This window comes from Triticum urartu, chromosome 7 (assembly GCF_003073215.2).
Source record: "Triticum urartu cultivar G1812 chromosome 7, Tu2.1, whole genome shotgun sequence".
Lineage (NCBI taxonomy): Eukaryota > Viridiplantae > Streptophyta > Magnoliopsida > Poales > Poaceae > Triticum > Triticum urartu.
The window spans coordinates 708,344,290-708,358,571 of NC_053028.1; the positions used below are offsets into that span (position 1 = coordinate 708,344,290).

General features: G+C 44.7%; 1 protein-coding gene across 3 annotated transcripts; it reads right to left on the minus strand.

Moving 5' to 3' along the window:
* Positions 1–6,799: 6,799 nt before the first annotated feature.
* LOC125520986 (ent-copalyl diphosphate synthase 1, chloroplastic-like) lies at positions 6,800–13,892 on the minus strand. Of its 3 annotated transcripts, none has more exons than XM_048686024.1 (14): positions 13,547–13,891; positions 12,324–12,428; positions 10,812–11,198; positions 10,520–10,703; positions 10,226–10,440; positions 9,996–10,116; positions 9,774–9,886; positions 9,432–9,658; positions 9,043–9,158; positions 8,856–8,954; positions 8,534–8,776; positions 8,049–8,175; positions 7,708–7,953; positions 6,800–7,292 (listed from the first exon to the last, which is right to left on the minus strand). In XM_048686024.1, the coding sequence occupies exons 3-14, from the start codon at positions 11,068–11,070 to the stop codon at positions 7,068–7,070; spliced, it is 2,175 nt and encodes a 724-aa protein (XP_048541981.1). In that variant the 5' UTR covers positions 11,071–11,198; positions 12,324–12,428; positions 13,547–13,891; the 3' UTR covers positions 6,800–7,067. The 3 variants fall into 3 exon arrangements, with proteins under 3 accessions (XP_048541981.1, XP_048541980.1, XP_048541982.1); XM_048686023.1 differs by lacking the exon at positions 13,547–13,891 and adding an exon at positions 12,735–13,089; XM_048686025.1 differs by lacking the exon at positions 12,324–12,428 and having other exon boundaries at positions 13,547–13,892.
* Positions 13,893–14,282: the final 390 nt, after the last annotated feature.

A 14,282-nucleotide genomic window follows, 5' to 3' on the forward strand; every position in this document is an offset into this window, starting at 1 on the left:
ACCTGCTGTAGCAAGCATTCGCCAGTAGGGAAGCATTCTTCGTTAAGCTTACCGGGAGTTTTTCCTTTCTCACAAAACAGTTTTGTTATATGATTTTAAAAATAAAAATTAATCAAATTAAAAAATGTTTGGATTTAAAAAGATGTTCAAATTTTTAATATAAAAAACAAATTGGAAAAAATGTTCCAAAATTCTCAAAAACTCATGTTTTTTTAGAGTCTATATTTAAAAATTCTTGTAGAATTTAAAAAGAATAGTGAATTTAGAGAATTATTGTGCATTAAAAATGTAATGGAATTAAAGAAAATGTTCATACATTTAAAATGTTCCTGAATTAAAATGTTGATCACGGATTTTTAAATTCCCACCAATTTAAAAATGTGTTCAAGAATTTTTTAAGATGGAATTTGAAAAAAATCATGGAATTTAAAAAAACTCGCAATTTTTTTGCAAAATTTAAAAAAAACTTGAATTTAAGAAAATGTTTGTGGAGTAAAAAAATACATTCACAAATTTATAAATGTTCGTTACTAAAAACTTTCTCATTTAAGTTCTAAAATATAAAAAATACTCGTGAATTGGAAATTGTTTCCAAATTTAAAAACTTCTTATTGAATTTAAAATTGTTCCCGAAACAAAAATAAGAAAAAAAGTATGAACAGAAAAGATAAAAGAAAAGAAAAGAAATCAAATAAAACAATTGCACAAGAAAGCCCCAAGTGGGCTGACCCATTAGGTGGGGACGGGTGCGTGATGTCTCTTACCCCGCCCTATGCATGGACTGTTTTTTAAGGGTTAAAACACTTTATTAAACTATTATAGAGTTTGAAATACAAGCAATGGATGGCGCAGCCTTAGCCAGATCATGTGCCTCAGAATTAGCTTCTCTCATTTCATGCTCAATCCTGGTTTCTTTAAGGTCTTCAATCTTTGGTTTGATTTCTTCAATAATCATGGTGCTAGAGCCACAATATTGTTCCTTCAAATGTTTCACGGTTGCCATGCAATATGCCGCCGCTTGAACTTTTCTCAAATACATATCAGAGGGGAAATTCAGGCACTCGCTCCATGACATTTCATAATCTCGTGTACAGTTAATTTCAACAAAACCATAATCGAAGCACTAGATATGTTCCCTGCTCGTGACGACACAGTGTAGCAATGGCACCCTTTTCTTGATTCTTGGAAACGGGCGCATCACTGTTCATCCTAGAGAAATTTTGTGAGGTTGGCTTCCACCGTTTTATCCTTTGCAAATGTCTAGATGGATTCACATTCTTGGCATGCTAAAGTAACAAAGCAAGGTCGCCAAATATTTCTGGATAAAGCACAATGTTGATAGTGAGGATTGGAACTAGTGTTCATGTATCGTTTTGCGTCACGGCCACCAAATAGCTCATAAGCTAACCAAAGCTTTAGTGAAATCACCAGCATTTGATGACTCTCTGAGATCAAGCAACAACAACCTTGCATCTGACTGTTTGCATGCAATCAAGTGCTCAACTAGATCTTCGTCAAGAAGGGACCAGACACACTTTGCCCGGTTACAATCTATTAGAGTATGTCGCCACGTATCTTGTGCACCATTGCATAGCAAGCAAACATCAATGTCCAACATATTCCTCTTGAGTCTGACATGACCAGTAGGGATAGAATTCCATGGTAACCTCTAAGAAAAATATTCAACAACTTCCAAAACTTTGATATTCCAAAGCAATTTCCATTGCCTTGGTTTGCGCCTTGGTCTCACAATGTCGCTCATCCCTCAAGTCAGTCCAGCCTCCTCCTTTTTGTATCACCAGCGGCCGGCAAGTACATCATACAAAAAATGCCACTACGTTAGTAATGTCATGCCTAGCTATCAATGATATTCCAAGAGCTGAGGGAGATGTTGAAAATGACTTTGTATCAGGTTCCTACATATGCTCTAACAATCGCTCCGTGTTCCATTTCTAGTAACGCTATTTAAGATCTAAGATAATATCCAGTGGGTTAACCAAGCAGGATGCAGCGCTCTGAGTAGATTATCCTATGGTGGCCAATTGTCATCCCAAAATAGAGTAGATAGAATGGTTGTTTCCAACTGAAAACTTAAAAGGGGTGTACATGGCTAGTTGTTCTAAACCCTCCAGGTTGCTTCCATTCACCAAAACATTAAATGAAATTATCAAGACATAATTTGTTATCTTAGAAACCCAGCTTGGTTTAAAAACCATTTTCAACAGAACGGATTCAAGGTAGGTCCACTCTACTCAATAGTATGCCTTCATCATTGCTGCTTCTAAGTATGCTTCACGCGAGACCGAGTGTAGCCTTGCCTCAAGCGATGCGCTAGAGGGTTGGCCCATTAGCACTCTACTTCACTCATTAGTTTGTTCTGTTCTTTTTATTCTTTTTTAAATTTTCGAATATTCTAAATATATATATTCCAGACATTATACTGCTGAAATTTTAAAAAATCTTCACCATGCAAATTAGAAAAAAATTGTAATGCAGTGTAAAAAACACGTCGATCATTTTTTTGAAGTTGATTCAAAAAATGTTCGTGACATTTTTTGTGTGATTTCTGAAAAACAATTGTGTACCTTGCAAAAAAATACTCGTGTCATTCAAATCAGTTCACGCATTTTAAAATATGTTGCATGACATTTTTAAAATATGCTCATGAAATAGAAAAAAATTCTTGTGTAATTTAAAAAATATTCATCACGTATAAAAATGGTCATGAAATTTAAAAATTGTTCTAGCACTTAATAAATGTTTGCATGTTTTAGAAAATGTTAATGAATTTTTTGAAAAAAACTTCAATGTGTGTTTAAAAATGTGCACCGTGTATAAAAAATATTTGATTTCTATACGACAAATGTTCAATGTGTATTCAGAAAAACATGACATGTATTTTGAAAAAGCAAATGATAGATAAAAACACATCTTAAAGGGAAAAAACCACGTAGAACCTTCTCCAAACCAGCCAAAACGGGGCGGAAGGTTCCACGACCGGTTTCCGAAAACTGCTTCTTAGGTCGGCCCAGTTTAGCGCTCTCGTGTAGACGAGGCTACTGTATGTATCACAGTAAGCGATATATAACTTTTGCGCTTCATGATATCTACCTATTCGTGTGTTGGTAAAAATTATGTTTCATGATCCTAGTTCCCGCAGGGTGGATAACTTTTAAAATTAACTTTCATGGCATTTTTAAAAAAGTGTTCATGAAATGTAAAACATTGTTCACATGATTTTTAAAAACATTAGTAACATATATAAATTGTTCTAACACTTAACTAGTGTTTGCATGTTTTGAGAAAAAAATGTTCATAACTTTTTACAAAATGGTCAACATGTGCTTGAAAAAATTTCTATGTGCACTTAAGTGATGTCCAATGTGTATTTTACAAGTTTTCAAGATGCATCCGATAAATAATCAACATGTATTTAGAAACTTTTCAATGTATATTTTAAAAATGTTCGATTTGTATACAAAAAATATTCTACGTGTATTAAGAAAATGTGAGATGTATTTTCAAAAAAATAAAAAGGAAAAAATGATAGAGAAAAAGACATAAAAGATAAAAAAAACAAAGAAAAATACCAGTATAACTTTCTCCAAACCGGTCCAGAACCGGGTGGAAGGTTCGAGAAACCATTTTCTCGAAACCACTCCTTGGGCCGGCCCACTGTAGTCCTCCATATAGGCGAGGCTATCATATGTATCACAGTAAGCGATATATAGCTTTTGCACTTAATCATATCCACCCTCCGATAGCCCAACAGACTCACTACCATACACGCAAATCAATCAGTCTACACTGCAAGAAAAGAGACAACATTTCCATTTCACTCAACCTTCGACCACCTTCAACCCACGCTTAGAAAGCCAAGAAAACCAGGGAAATCGGTCCGTTACAACCCACGCATGCAGGTCCATCCTTACCTCTAACAACGGGTTTATTTCTTCAAGGTTAATCAAGTCTTCGTTTTTTTTTTAGAGAAAGGGAGAGGGGTTGGTGGTGGAGGAGGAATTATTTAATGGTAAATGAAATCGACAATACAGTCTAATGTACATGAGTATTCTAAAGGTATATGTTAGACATGATTGGTGTTAAACCATTAAAATGTGGTGCCCTGTTACAATGTAGTTAGTATTAAAGGGGAGTTTGTACGTCCCACCAGGGCCCCATAGATTGAAGTATCTTTTCACCATTCTCTATTTCCTTTTACCAACTACAACGTCATCCAGTTTGATCACATCTTCTTTCTTTCTTCGTATGCACTCGGGTGTTTTCCCAGCAGATCCACTGCCATAAAAAATTAAATCAATCACCAACCAAAAATTGTCTCCAGCAACCCCAATCGATTCACTATCGTACCCGGCAAATCAATCTATCTATACACTACCTAAAAAAAGCATAACGTTTTCATTTCGCTCAACCTTCGCTCGCGCCCATCCCATGCTTAGGGCATCCCCAGCCATTGGACCCCTAGGAGGGGCAAAAAATCGCCCCCTGAGGGCGCACCGGTGCTAAACCGTGCACTGGGGGCGTGATGCCCCCAGTCGCGGCCCCCCACGGGTTTTTAAAATGTTCAAATTCCGCACAAACACAACGCAAACATGGGCGAGTTCGTTCAAATTTAAACATATTTTACAAAAAAAAACTACCGCGGGCTACCCCCGCCGTCTCCCTCGCCGCCCGCCTCGCCGCCCGCCCAAGCGGTTCTACATGCCGAGGAGGTTGTAGAACCGTGTGTAGTCACCGCCGTTGTCGTCGTCGCCCCCGCCTACACTTCCGTCGTCCCTGCTGCATCCCTCCCCCGGTTGGCGCGGCGGATTGGACGGTCCGGGGGCGTCGTCGTCGTCGCTATCGAGGACGACGACACCGTCCTCGTCCTCGCGCCCACGTTTGCGGGCGGCGATCTCCTCCAGGGCCCGGTGCTGCCGGATCATCTCCTCGCGCAGGTAGTCGTCGCGCGACCACCACATGGCGTCCTCGTCGGAGAAGCCGCGCCGGGCTATCTCCTCGTGCTCCGGGGGAGGCTGGGCTCCACCTTGGGCTCGACGAGGGCGCCGGAGCTGCGGGTACGCGCGCTGACAGGTGTGTCCTGGGGCTCCAGCTTGACGGGGCGGAGGTGGAGGCAGGGAGAGCCGCCGGACGAGGAGGACGACACCCCGGTCTCCATGCGTCTCGGCGTCCAGGAGCTTCCCTGGCGGCCCCAGCGGCGTGAGAAGGACGGAGGAGCGGGGTACTCGAGGCGCGGCGTGTTGCCGCCCTCGATATACTCGAGGACGGACTCCAACGTGCGCCCGGGCACGCCCCACCACCGACGCCGGCCGGCGGCGTTGAACCTGCCGGAGGGCACGACGCCGTTGGTGGCCTCGAGCTGCTCGTTGTGCTGGCGGCGGAAGTATGGCTCCCAGATTGGGCTGTCAGGGACGGACCGGGACCCCTCCCTCGCCGCACGCGGCAGAGACGAGCGGATGCGTGCGATCTCCGCACGCCGCGCCGCGCCGGTGGGTACCGGGGGCACCGGCACACCGCCGGCGCTGATCCTCCACGCCCCGGGCACCCGCATGTCCGGCGGGACCGAGTACTCGGCCTCGAAAAGGAGGCGAGCCTCGTCCTCGTGCAGATGACGGCGCCCGAATCCGTTCGCCGCCGCGCCGTCGCCTGGGAAACGCTCGGCCATGCTTTCTCAACTGATGACGGCGAGAGGAGGAAAGGGGGAGAAATGAGCGCGTCGTCGGTGGATGATCGGGGTGAGTCTCTCCTGCGCGCTTGCAGTCGGCTTTTATAGGCGGAGACGCCGCGTGGTAGGCTTGGCCGGCGCGCTACGCGTGGCGTGATTGCGTGGCGGCCGAGGGACGCGTCGCCCAGCCTTCACTTCGCCGCCCGTGAGGCATCAATGGAGGCTGACCGGCGCGGCAGCGCGCGCCAGCTTTGGCATTGATTCGCCGCGGGAAACGAGGCGATGAGGACGACGAAGGGGCGAGAAGAGAGTAGAGTCGCTGACGCGGCGGGCCCGCGGCTCTTCGCGTCAAAAACGATTCGCCCGGCGCCCCCGAGCGACCCCAGCGCGCCGGGTTCGGGTTGGGTCCGCCGGCGCCAATTTCGACCCGAGCCGGCGAAAACTGGGCTCTTGGGGCACGACTGGGCCAATTTTTGGCGCCGGCGGACGAAAAAACGCCTGGGGGGCCTTCTTGGGGGCGCGGCTGGAGATGCTCTTAGCACGCAAGAAACCAGGCGAAAACCATCCCGCTACCCACGCACGCACGTCAGTCCTTCCCTCTTTTGCCTCTATACACGGGTTTATTTCTTGAAGATTAATCAAGTTTTGTATTCAACAGTAAATCAAATTTACAATACCATCTAATGTACATGAGTTTTCTATCTGTTATACATAATCGATGTTAATCCAACACGGGCAATTAGTTAGTTCATTTAGCTGGAGCTCGATCCCCTCAAAAACAAAAAATGGAGTGTGATGTGCGTCAAGGGTGCATCCTGCAGTTGGGGTTGCATCCTCTGATCAAGAGATAATCAAACACGAACTGCAACATATACAACCTAACAATTAATCCAACTTGACAATTTTCCTTCCCACTAGCACTCCTTGCAGCATTATTTCCATGTACAGTACACACTGTTTTTGAGTCAAGCAACTAGTCTTCGACTCGAGTCGCAACTGCCAAGTTGACTCAAGATGTCGACTCGACTAGTTGGATCAGTCGAGCGACTCGATCGACCAGTCACGACTAGTCGTGGCTTTTTAGTTGAACGACTATAATTTATTTATTAGAGACTATTAATAAGTATATCATATACTATGGTAATTTTATTGATGCTCAGGTTTGTATTACAGACTATTAATAAGTATCCCCTCAGTTTCTAAATATAAGACTTTTAGAGATTCCAATATGGACTACATACCGAGCAAAATGAGTGAATCTACACTTTAAAATATGTATATGTACAACCCAGAATGACTAGTCGACTCAAAAACATTGACACTACATACAGATCCCACCTCCACTCATTCCTACCATTGCAGGACAATTTATTCTTTCTTTCCTTCAAAACACATGTTCGAAAATGACCTTGGAGACATGTCCATCGAATACATGGGGAGGGCAGTTAGCGGCGTAGTAACAGCTCCTCACGACGCTCAACAAGGTACGCTTTGGCTCACTGCTCGCTCCATCGCCGTGCGCCCGGAGGACGTTCTGGGTGAGTTGCTGCATACCCGCCTCAATTTTCTCGTCCAGGTGGCTCATTGTCGCCTCGCTCCTTTTGGTGTCCTGTAAATAAATTGCATAGTTAGTTTGATAGATGTCAGATGTGTGGCTCTGTTTCTAACGAAAACGTGTTGATTCACAGTTGGTATGTACATGGGAATATTGCTTGCATGGAGCAGATACAAAAAAAAGACGATAAATTCTAGCGCCGAATTAAAATAAGTTATTATAAGCTAATTTACAAGCCAAAACTAGCATGAGATCCCTAATGTTTTGGAGCTTGCTTCAGAGCATGCTTCAGTTTACACATGTGGGCTATTCATTGCACGCAAGTAACCAAGAAAGGGTGAGAATACTTCAGTGATCTGTCATTGTGTTCAGTTCTTCAAATGGGAAAAACACCATCAACCATGTACGTATCACAAAGTTCACTAGAAAATATGGCAAAATATATATTATTTGAGCGTAAAAGAACTACCTCAGAAAGTAACATCTTGTGGTGAAGGTTGTCACAAATAGAGGACGCAAGTTGAATAAACCAAGCACCATCCATGGTGTTTATCATCGATGATGCTTCACCACTTCGTCCACCGCAAATCTCAATAATTTTCACTAGAAGCAAACATGTTTGTTTATCGTGAACCATGCATGGCCCTGCTTGAACAACACCTGAAATGCAGGTGTCATCCTCTCTGTTTTTCTGTTGCATCATCCACTCGATCCACTAGAGGTCCAAAGAAATATATTAGAATGTTTACCAAGAGAACATTCTGGCAATTAATAACTCTAATAAAAGGTGCAATTGGTCGTTCAACTTACAGCACAGCGTAACAAATTGTTGATGTACGTTGGTCCTTCACCAACAGGTAGTGCCTCTTGTGCCAATAAATCAATAAGCTGCTCAAGTGCCCCCACAAGAATGTCCTCTTTTGCATCTCCTTTACGCCTGGATGGACAAATTGTGTCATGTGAACCATATTAAAAAAAGTGAAAAGACATTATAAATGGAAGTCCATGTTTTCATAAAGACATTAAATAGTCATGTTTAAAGATTACATCATCTCTCGTAAGCAAAAAATGAAGCTACATATGCAAGTTTGAAGGTCTTAATTTCTAGATAGTGGATGTTATGTTTGCATCACAATTGTCCACCTGTGGAAATCATCTACCAAATTACTAGTATTAGTTTGCCATTTTTCTTATCAAAAGAACAATTGGTCAAAGGGATCCAGTTAAGCATGTAAATACTTATCATTTGGTGCGATGGTTTAGATTGAGTAGTGATGCTCAGTTAATGTGCTTACCATGATATATTACTATTTCCTTCATAGATACCACCATGCATAAACCGTTCCATCATTTCATTACCCAAAAAATTGCTACGAAGATATTTAGTAATAATGTTGGCCAGCACTGACACCTTGGCCCATGCAAGTCGCTCGATGGCACGGCTTGGCTCGAAAATGCAAGCGGCGGCTAGAAAATAAACTCTCAAAACATCCCTTAAAGTCGCCCCAAAAATTTCGAGGCCATTCTCAGTAAACCACCTAAATACATAGAAAGACATGTTATGCAGGAAAAAAATTAGACGTAATTAGCAAAATGTTATGTGAGATTAATGCGTACTTTTGTAGGCCATGCCACTCTAGCTGATGTTGGACTTGGCAGCGATTGAAATCACGCTTTGCCAACTCAAGATAGGTGTTGTTGTTCACAAGTGGCATCCTGCCAAAACCATTCAGCATATCAACTCTGGGATCTTTCCTCAACGAGTATGAAATTAACCAATTGTTGGAATTCAACCATTTTTTACCTGTAGAGTGTCTTTCCAATCCAGACATCATTATCACCACCATATTGATCTAGGTAGACTCTTGCTTCTACATGCGGTAAGCTTGCATACCATGGGAAGTCCAGTGTATATTTTACCTATAATCATACATAAAGGTATTTATATTCTTGTTCGTATCCAGATAAGGTTATTTTGTTTCACAATAATAAGATAATAATTTTTTTTAATATGCTAACAAGAGAGTGTTTAAAATAGTCATATTGTATATGGAAATATCAAGTACAATTCTTTAAGGGTTTCAAAAAAAATTAACTATCAAGTGTCGTCAGCAATCAAGCCAAAGATTGTGAGAGTTATGTTTACTTCCTAGTCCATCTAAACCGATTGATTGGCAGGATGGATGTGTTTACCTCGCCTGGTAGATCCTTAGCAATGATCCATTTGTCTCGAATCGTGCCATGGGCTTCCCTTTCTCTAAGGAACTCATATGAGAATCTCCCTGCACGCTGCAACAAGTCCTCTCCGGGGAACCTTACCTGAGAGGCCCTGTTCAGGTTGTACATCCCAGTGACTGCTTGCGTTGACTGCCCGACGAAACAGAAGAACTCCCTGTCCTTCTCAAACTTCTCAAATACACCTGTGAATGAATCAAAATGTCAGTTTTGTTTGTGACATGAAATAATTATTATTACTCTGCAGAGTATGTACAGCACGATACAATATTTGAGTTTGCAGGGAAAAGGGGGTCATACTCGGGGAGACATTGTATCCATGTAGCCGCAGCAGCCGGAATGCCATGGATGTGTCATCCACGTCTATTACAGTGGAGTTCCTCGCCCAGCCAATCCCCTCATCAGTCCAGTGCCTAAAGAGTGAGTATAGAGGTTAGAAGAAACTTTCCTCATGAAGCGACCAAAAGTTTAAGATTACCATGCTATTGTTAACAACACACAGTTATGAAGGAGAAATTAAACCTATGAACATAGTCCAAGCACTGTTTGATTTCTTGCTTGAAATAGCGCGAGATTCCAAGACGCTCCAATCGATCGACGGCCCAGATGCGCTCAAAGAGATCGACCGGGTAGACATTGGGAACTGAAATGTGCCAATCAAGATGAACAATGCACACAGGATCAGGAATTACCCAAAAAAAGAACTCAGTCCCATCCAATATTAGTGTAGTTAATGGTCATGGATCTCTTACCTCCTCCGTTGAATTTCTTGACGATTCTGTCGATGTATTCGAAGCATTTCGGGTCACCAGTTTGCATGAGAGCATAGGCTGTAGCCGAGGGAGAATAGAGGAAGGACCCATCAGTAGACTGGAGCCTGAGGATTTTCTGCCAGTCCACCACAGGCATCCCTTCAAGGGAATGCAGGATCGACGTTGGAATCCTGTGCATCATCTCCACCGGAATCCTACGGAAGTAATTAATAATTAACTAGGAAAACTGTGAAGTAATCTGCATCTCTGGCATGAAAGGGGATATAGGGGTACCTCTTGAGCTTCACTTCTCTGTTGGCATATATGCGCTGCAGAGCATGGTCGTCATACGGGAACCCAATGCCCAAGCTCTTGGCCACCTCCAGGAGAGAAGGGAACGCGATCTCGAAGCCAATGGGCATCAACTCTAGGTCTTCCTCAGCTAGCCTCCACACGTTCTCCTCTAGAAAAGAGAGCCCTGAAAAGAAAACCAGGATGCATCATGCATACATTTAGTTGAAAGACCTTGCTTCATTTGGTACTTTAGCAGAACAGTTGCGTGTATCAGTTTGTAGATTTGCAATACCTCTCCTGCATTTATCAGGGCCAAGAGACCACTTTGTGAGAGCCACGAGACAGGCAAGGGTGTTAATGACCCGGTCATAGGCGGAGAACAGGGCAGCGTCTCCCCAGGAGCCGTCTGGGAGCTGGTTGTCAAGAATCCACCGGAGGGTGGTGGGAAACTGGGGGCTGTCACTGTCATCCAGACTCGGCACCAGAGCGACCCAGGCGGTGTCGTATACCGAGACGTTGATCTCGCCGTCACTCATTGACCCCAGCATCATCCTCACTTGGTCGACCAGTGCCTGCTCGAACTCTGTCCCGGGAATCACACAGTAGTCGTCGAGTTCACATGGTTCCTCAGTCCGTTCTAGAATCTGAATATCGTTTCTGACAAGGTTCTTTTGCAACCCTGCAGTTACGTCGAAACACACAAATGATTAAATGTATCCAGTGTAAGACATCACATTCATTTTGAATTAACTAGAATAATAATGCCTCCATGTGCATTAACATGTTGCCAAATTTCAGCTCCAGGTCCAGTTTACATGATTGTAAATTAAATTCAAGCTATACAGACTGAGATTGGGTTAAGTTCACCTAGGATTTTATTAGCTGATCTGCTGATGAAAGAACGATGGCAGTGACACTGACGGTAACGAGAACAATAGTAGGTCGAGAATCTTTCTATCATCAGACTTGACTTTAAACTGCAGAAGCATTCTTTTGTATAATTGATGCTTTGGGATCTGGTAAGAAAGCTACATCATTGTGCTAAAGTGAACTTCATATAGGTTCGGGTTCCTTCTCTTCTTGATGCCAAAAAAATAGTCGTTGACGAACCGTTGTCTCGCCTACTAGTTAACGTGTTGTGTGCTCCAAAAGAAAAAATCTTAATCCTAGCCTTCTCTCTAGTATACCCTTTTCTCATGTTTCTGTGCACTCTATCAGTATAATTGCGACTCCTCTTGGCGACAAATGGCATGTCGTGTCGTTTTGTAAAAAGGACCTAGAGACGTTGACAGATCATTTGTTCTTGTCTCACCTACTAATTAATGTGTTGTGTGTTCCGAAAATCCGGATCCTATCAACTCCTGATTCGTTGACTGATCATTTGTTCATGTCTCGCCTGCTAATTATGTGTGCTATAATTGGTATAGCACGTACCAACTCACCAGAGGCCATTCGTTCCTTGGGTAAATGAGTAGCAGCATGTGTAATTGAGCTCCAAATATGTTAATTATGTGACGTGTACTCGCTAAAGAGGAACATAATAAAAAGGACTAAAAAAATATGTGTACTAATTAGCTGCCTACAGATTGGAGTACATAGGCTGGCATGATGGCAGATAGCAAAACAACAGACAGTAGAAAAGGGAGATGGCCAGCTGAGATTAATTAGTAAATTAGTAATGTTATGATACTTTCCCAGTGCTAGCTAACAGTAGACAGTGACACTAAAGCGAGCGATGGAGAGAACAGAAGCATAAAACAAACACAAAGTCACTGGGTCGCAGACCGAGTCAAGGCAACAATACCATTAGCACTGGATACTTTGGTGGCCTGCGCAATCTGGAGAGCGACACGCGAGCCGGCGGTTTCCACAAGGGCAGCATCTCCTTTGCCGTGGAAACGGCATGGACCTGATTGTTCAAAGAGAAAGCGATCAGAATCAATCTCACGACAAGAGCCTATGTCGGTTTCGTTCAAATTCAACACAGCATCCCGACATTTGCCTGCGGTGGACAGGGCGAAACGGTCACGAGCTGCAGGCATCACAATTCGCGTGTGTTAATGACAGACAGGAACTCCTGCAGCCGTATCCCCGCAGACGTGGCCGGCACACGAAGAACCGCTAGATCCACATAATTAATCGCGGTACACACGAAACATCATACGACAGGGAAACCAGCGCCTTGCGCCAAAAACATCATACGTCAATTGAGCACCTTTGACGACGAGAGCACGCGGCCGCGATCCATGGCCGTAGCCCAATGGCAGCCATGCCGGCGGCAAGAGGTGTAGCTGCATGCTGGATTCTGCACTGCACGTTCCTCAGTCCGCAATGAACAGCACTCCTCCAATTAATCCCTCACAGCGCCGAGTGTTAAGAATGATGACGAGTTGTCGATAATGATGATGACGATGATTGGTGATAAAGCAAAGAAGGGGTAAGGATGGCAGCTAAGGAATGAGCGAAGAACGGCACGGGGTTACTCAGGAGGGACATGTATGTGTGCCGTGCAATGTGATTGCAATGCATATATAGAAGGATACATACTACTCCCTCCGTTTCAAAATAGATGACTCAACTTTGTACTCATCTATTTTGGAACGGAGGGAGTAGATACTAGAACACAAAGGAAAAGGGGGAGACGAGTGTGGGAGAAGGGAATGATTCCTGCGCGGCAAAGGCCTCTGGTAGTGGACAAAAAAGCTTTGCGGAACGGGTGGTGTGAGGGCGAGGGTGAGATGCTCCGCCCCATCACGCCAAGATGCCACCCCATAGCCGGCCCGGGAAGGGAGCCAGATCCTTTTTCTTCACTCTTTAGCCGGTAACTGATCCGCTTCAGTTCCTCTGAATTCTGCCGTTCCGGAGCGGAATGGGAAAAAGGGACGCGCGTGGATGATCTGCGCGCGTACGTGTTGCTTCCTTGCTGATTATGTTCGGTGGCGGCACGAGACGGAACGAGGAACAAACACATGGCATGAGCTATGGCTAATCTGCGTGCGGGGCGGGGGTAGGTTGTGTGTGTGCTACCTTGGGCGTGCCTGGCCGCGCGGACGCTCGGAGGAAGCCGCGCCGCCGGCGGAGATCAGCTGCGGCCGCCCGGCGGAGGCAGGGGACGCCGCCCCCGAGGCCGGCGGCGAGGGCGGCCTCGGGGTCGCCGTCGCGCGTGGGGCGGCGGGCGGGCGGCCGCGCCACGGGCTCCCGCCATCAGTGCTGGAGCGCCTCGGCGCCGGGGGAGGCGGCGGGCGGGGGATCGATGGATCGGGACGGGGAGGGGACGGAGGGGAAAGCTCTGTTTTTTCGACCGCAGCCGCGCCGCTCGCCAGGGTGGACCCCGCGTCGTGCCATCCCTCCCCGAAATTCGGCGCTAGTTTCCTCTTTTCCTTTGTTGCGAGCCGCCGGATTTCGGGTTTGGGCGGCGGCGCGTGGCGTTTTGGCCATTGTCCGCCACGGCTCGCCTATTTTTAGGCAACTCCATCGCGCGACTTCAAACGGACGTCTGATTTGGCCGGATTTTGTTTCTTTAAAGCATTGATGGATTCGCCCACGTTCGTGTTTGTTTGATGGGCGCCCAACGCGCGGCCACACCCTAAAACCTGTTTAGGATGAACGTGAATAAAAATAATTTAAAAACTTAATTGAAATGACTAAAAAAGTAAATAAACGCAGTTAAAAAAACATAAAACATATATATAGGGGTTACGGCCACAAAACGGCTCAGTTCAGTCTACTTAAACGGCCCAGTTCATAATTAACATAAAACCAA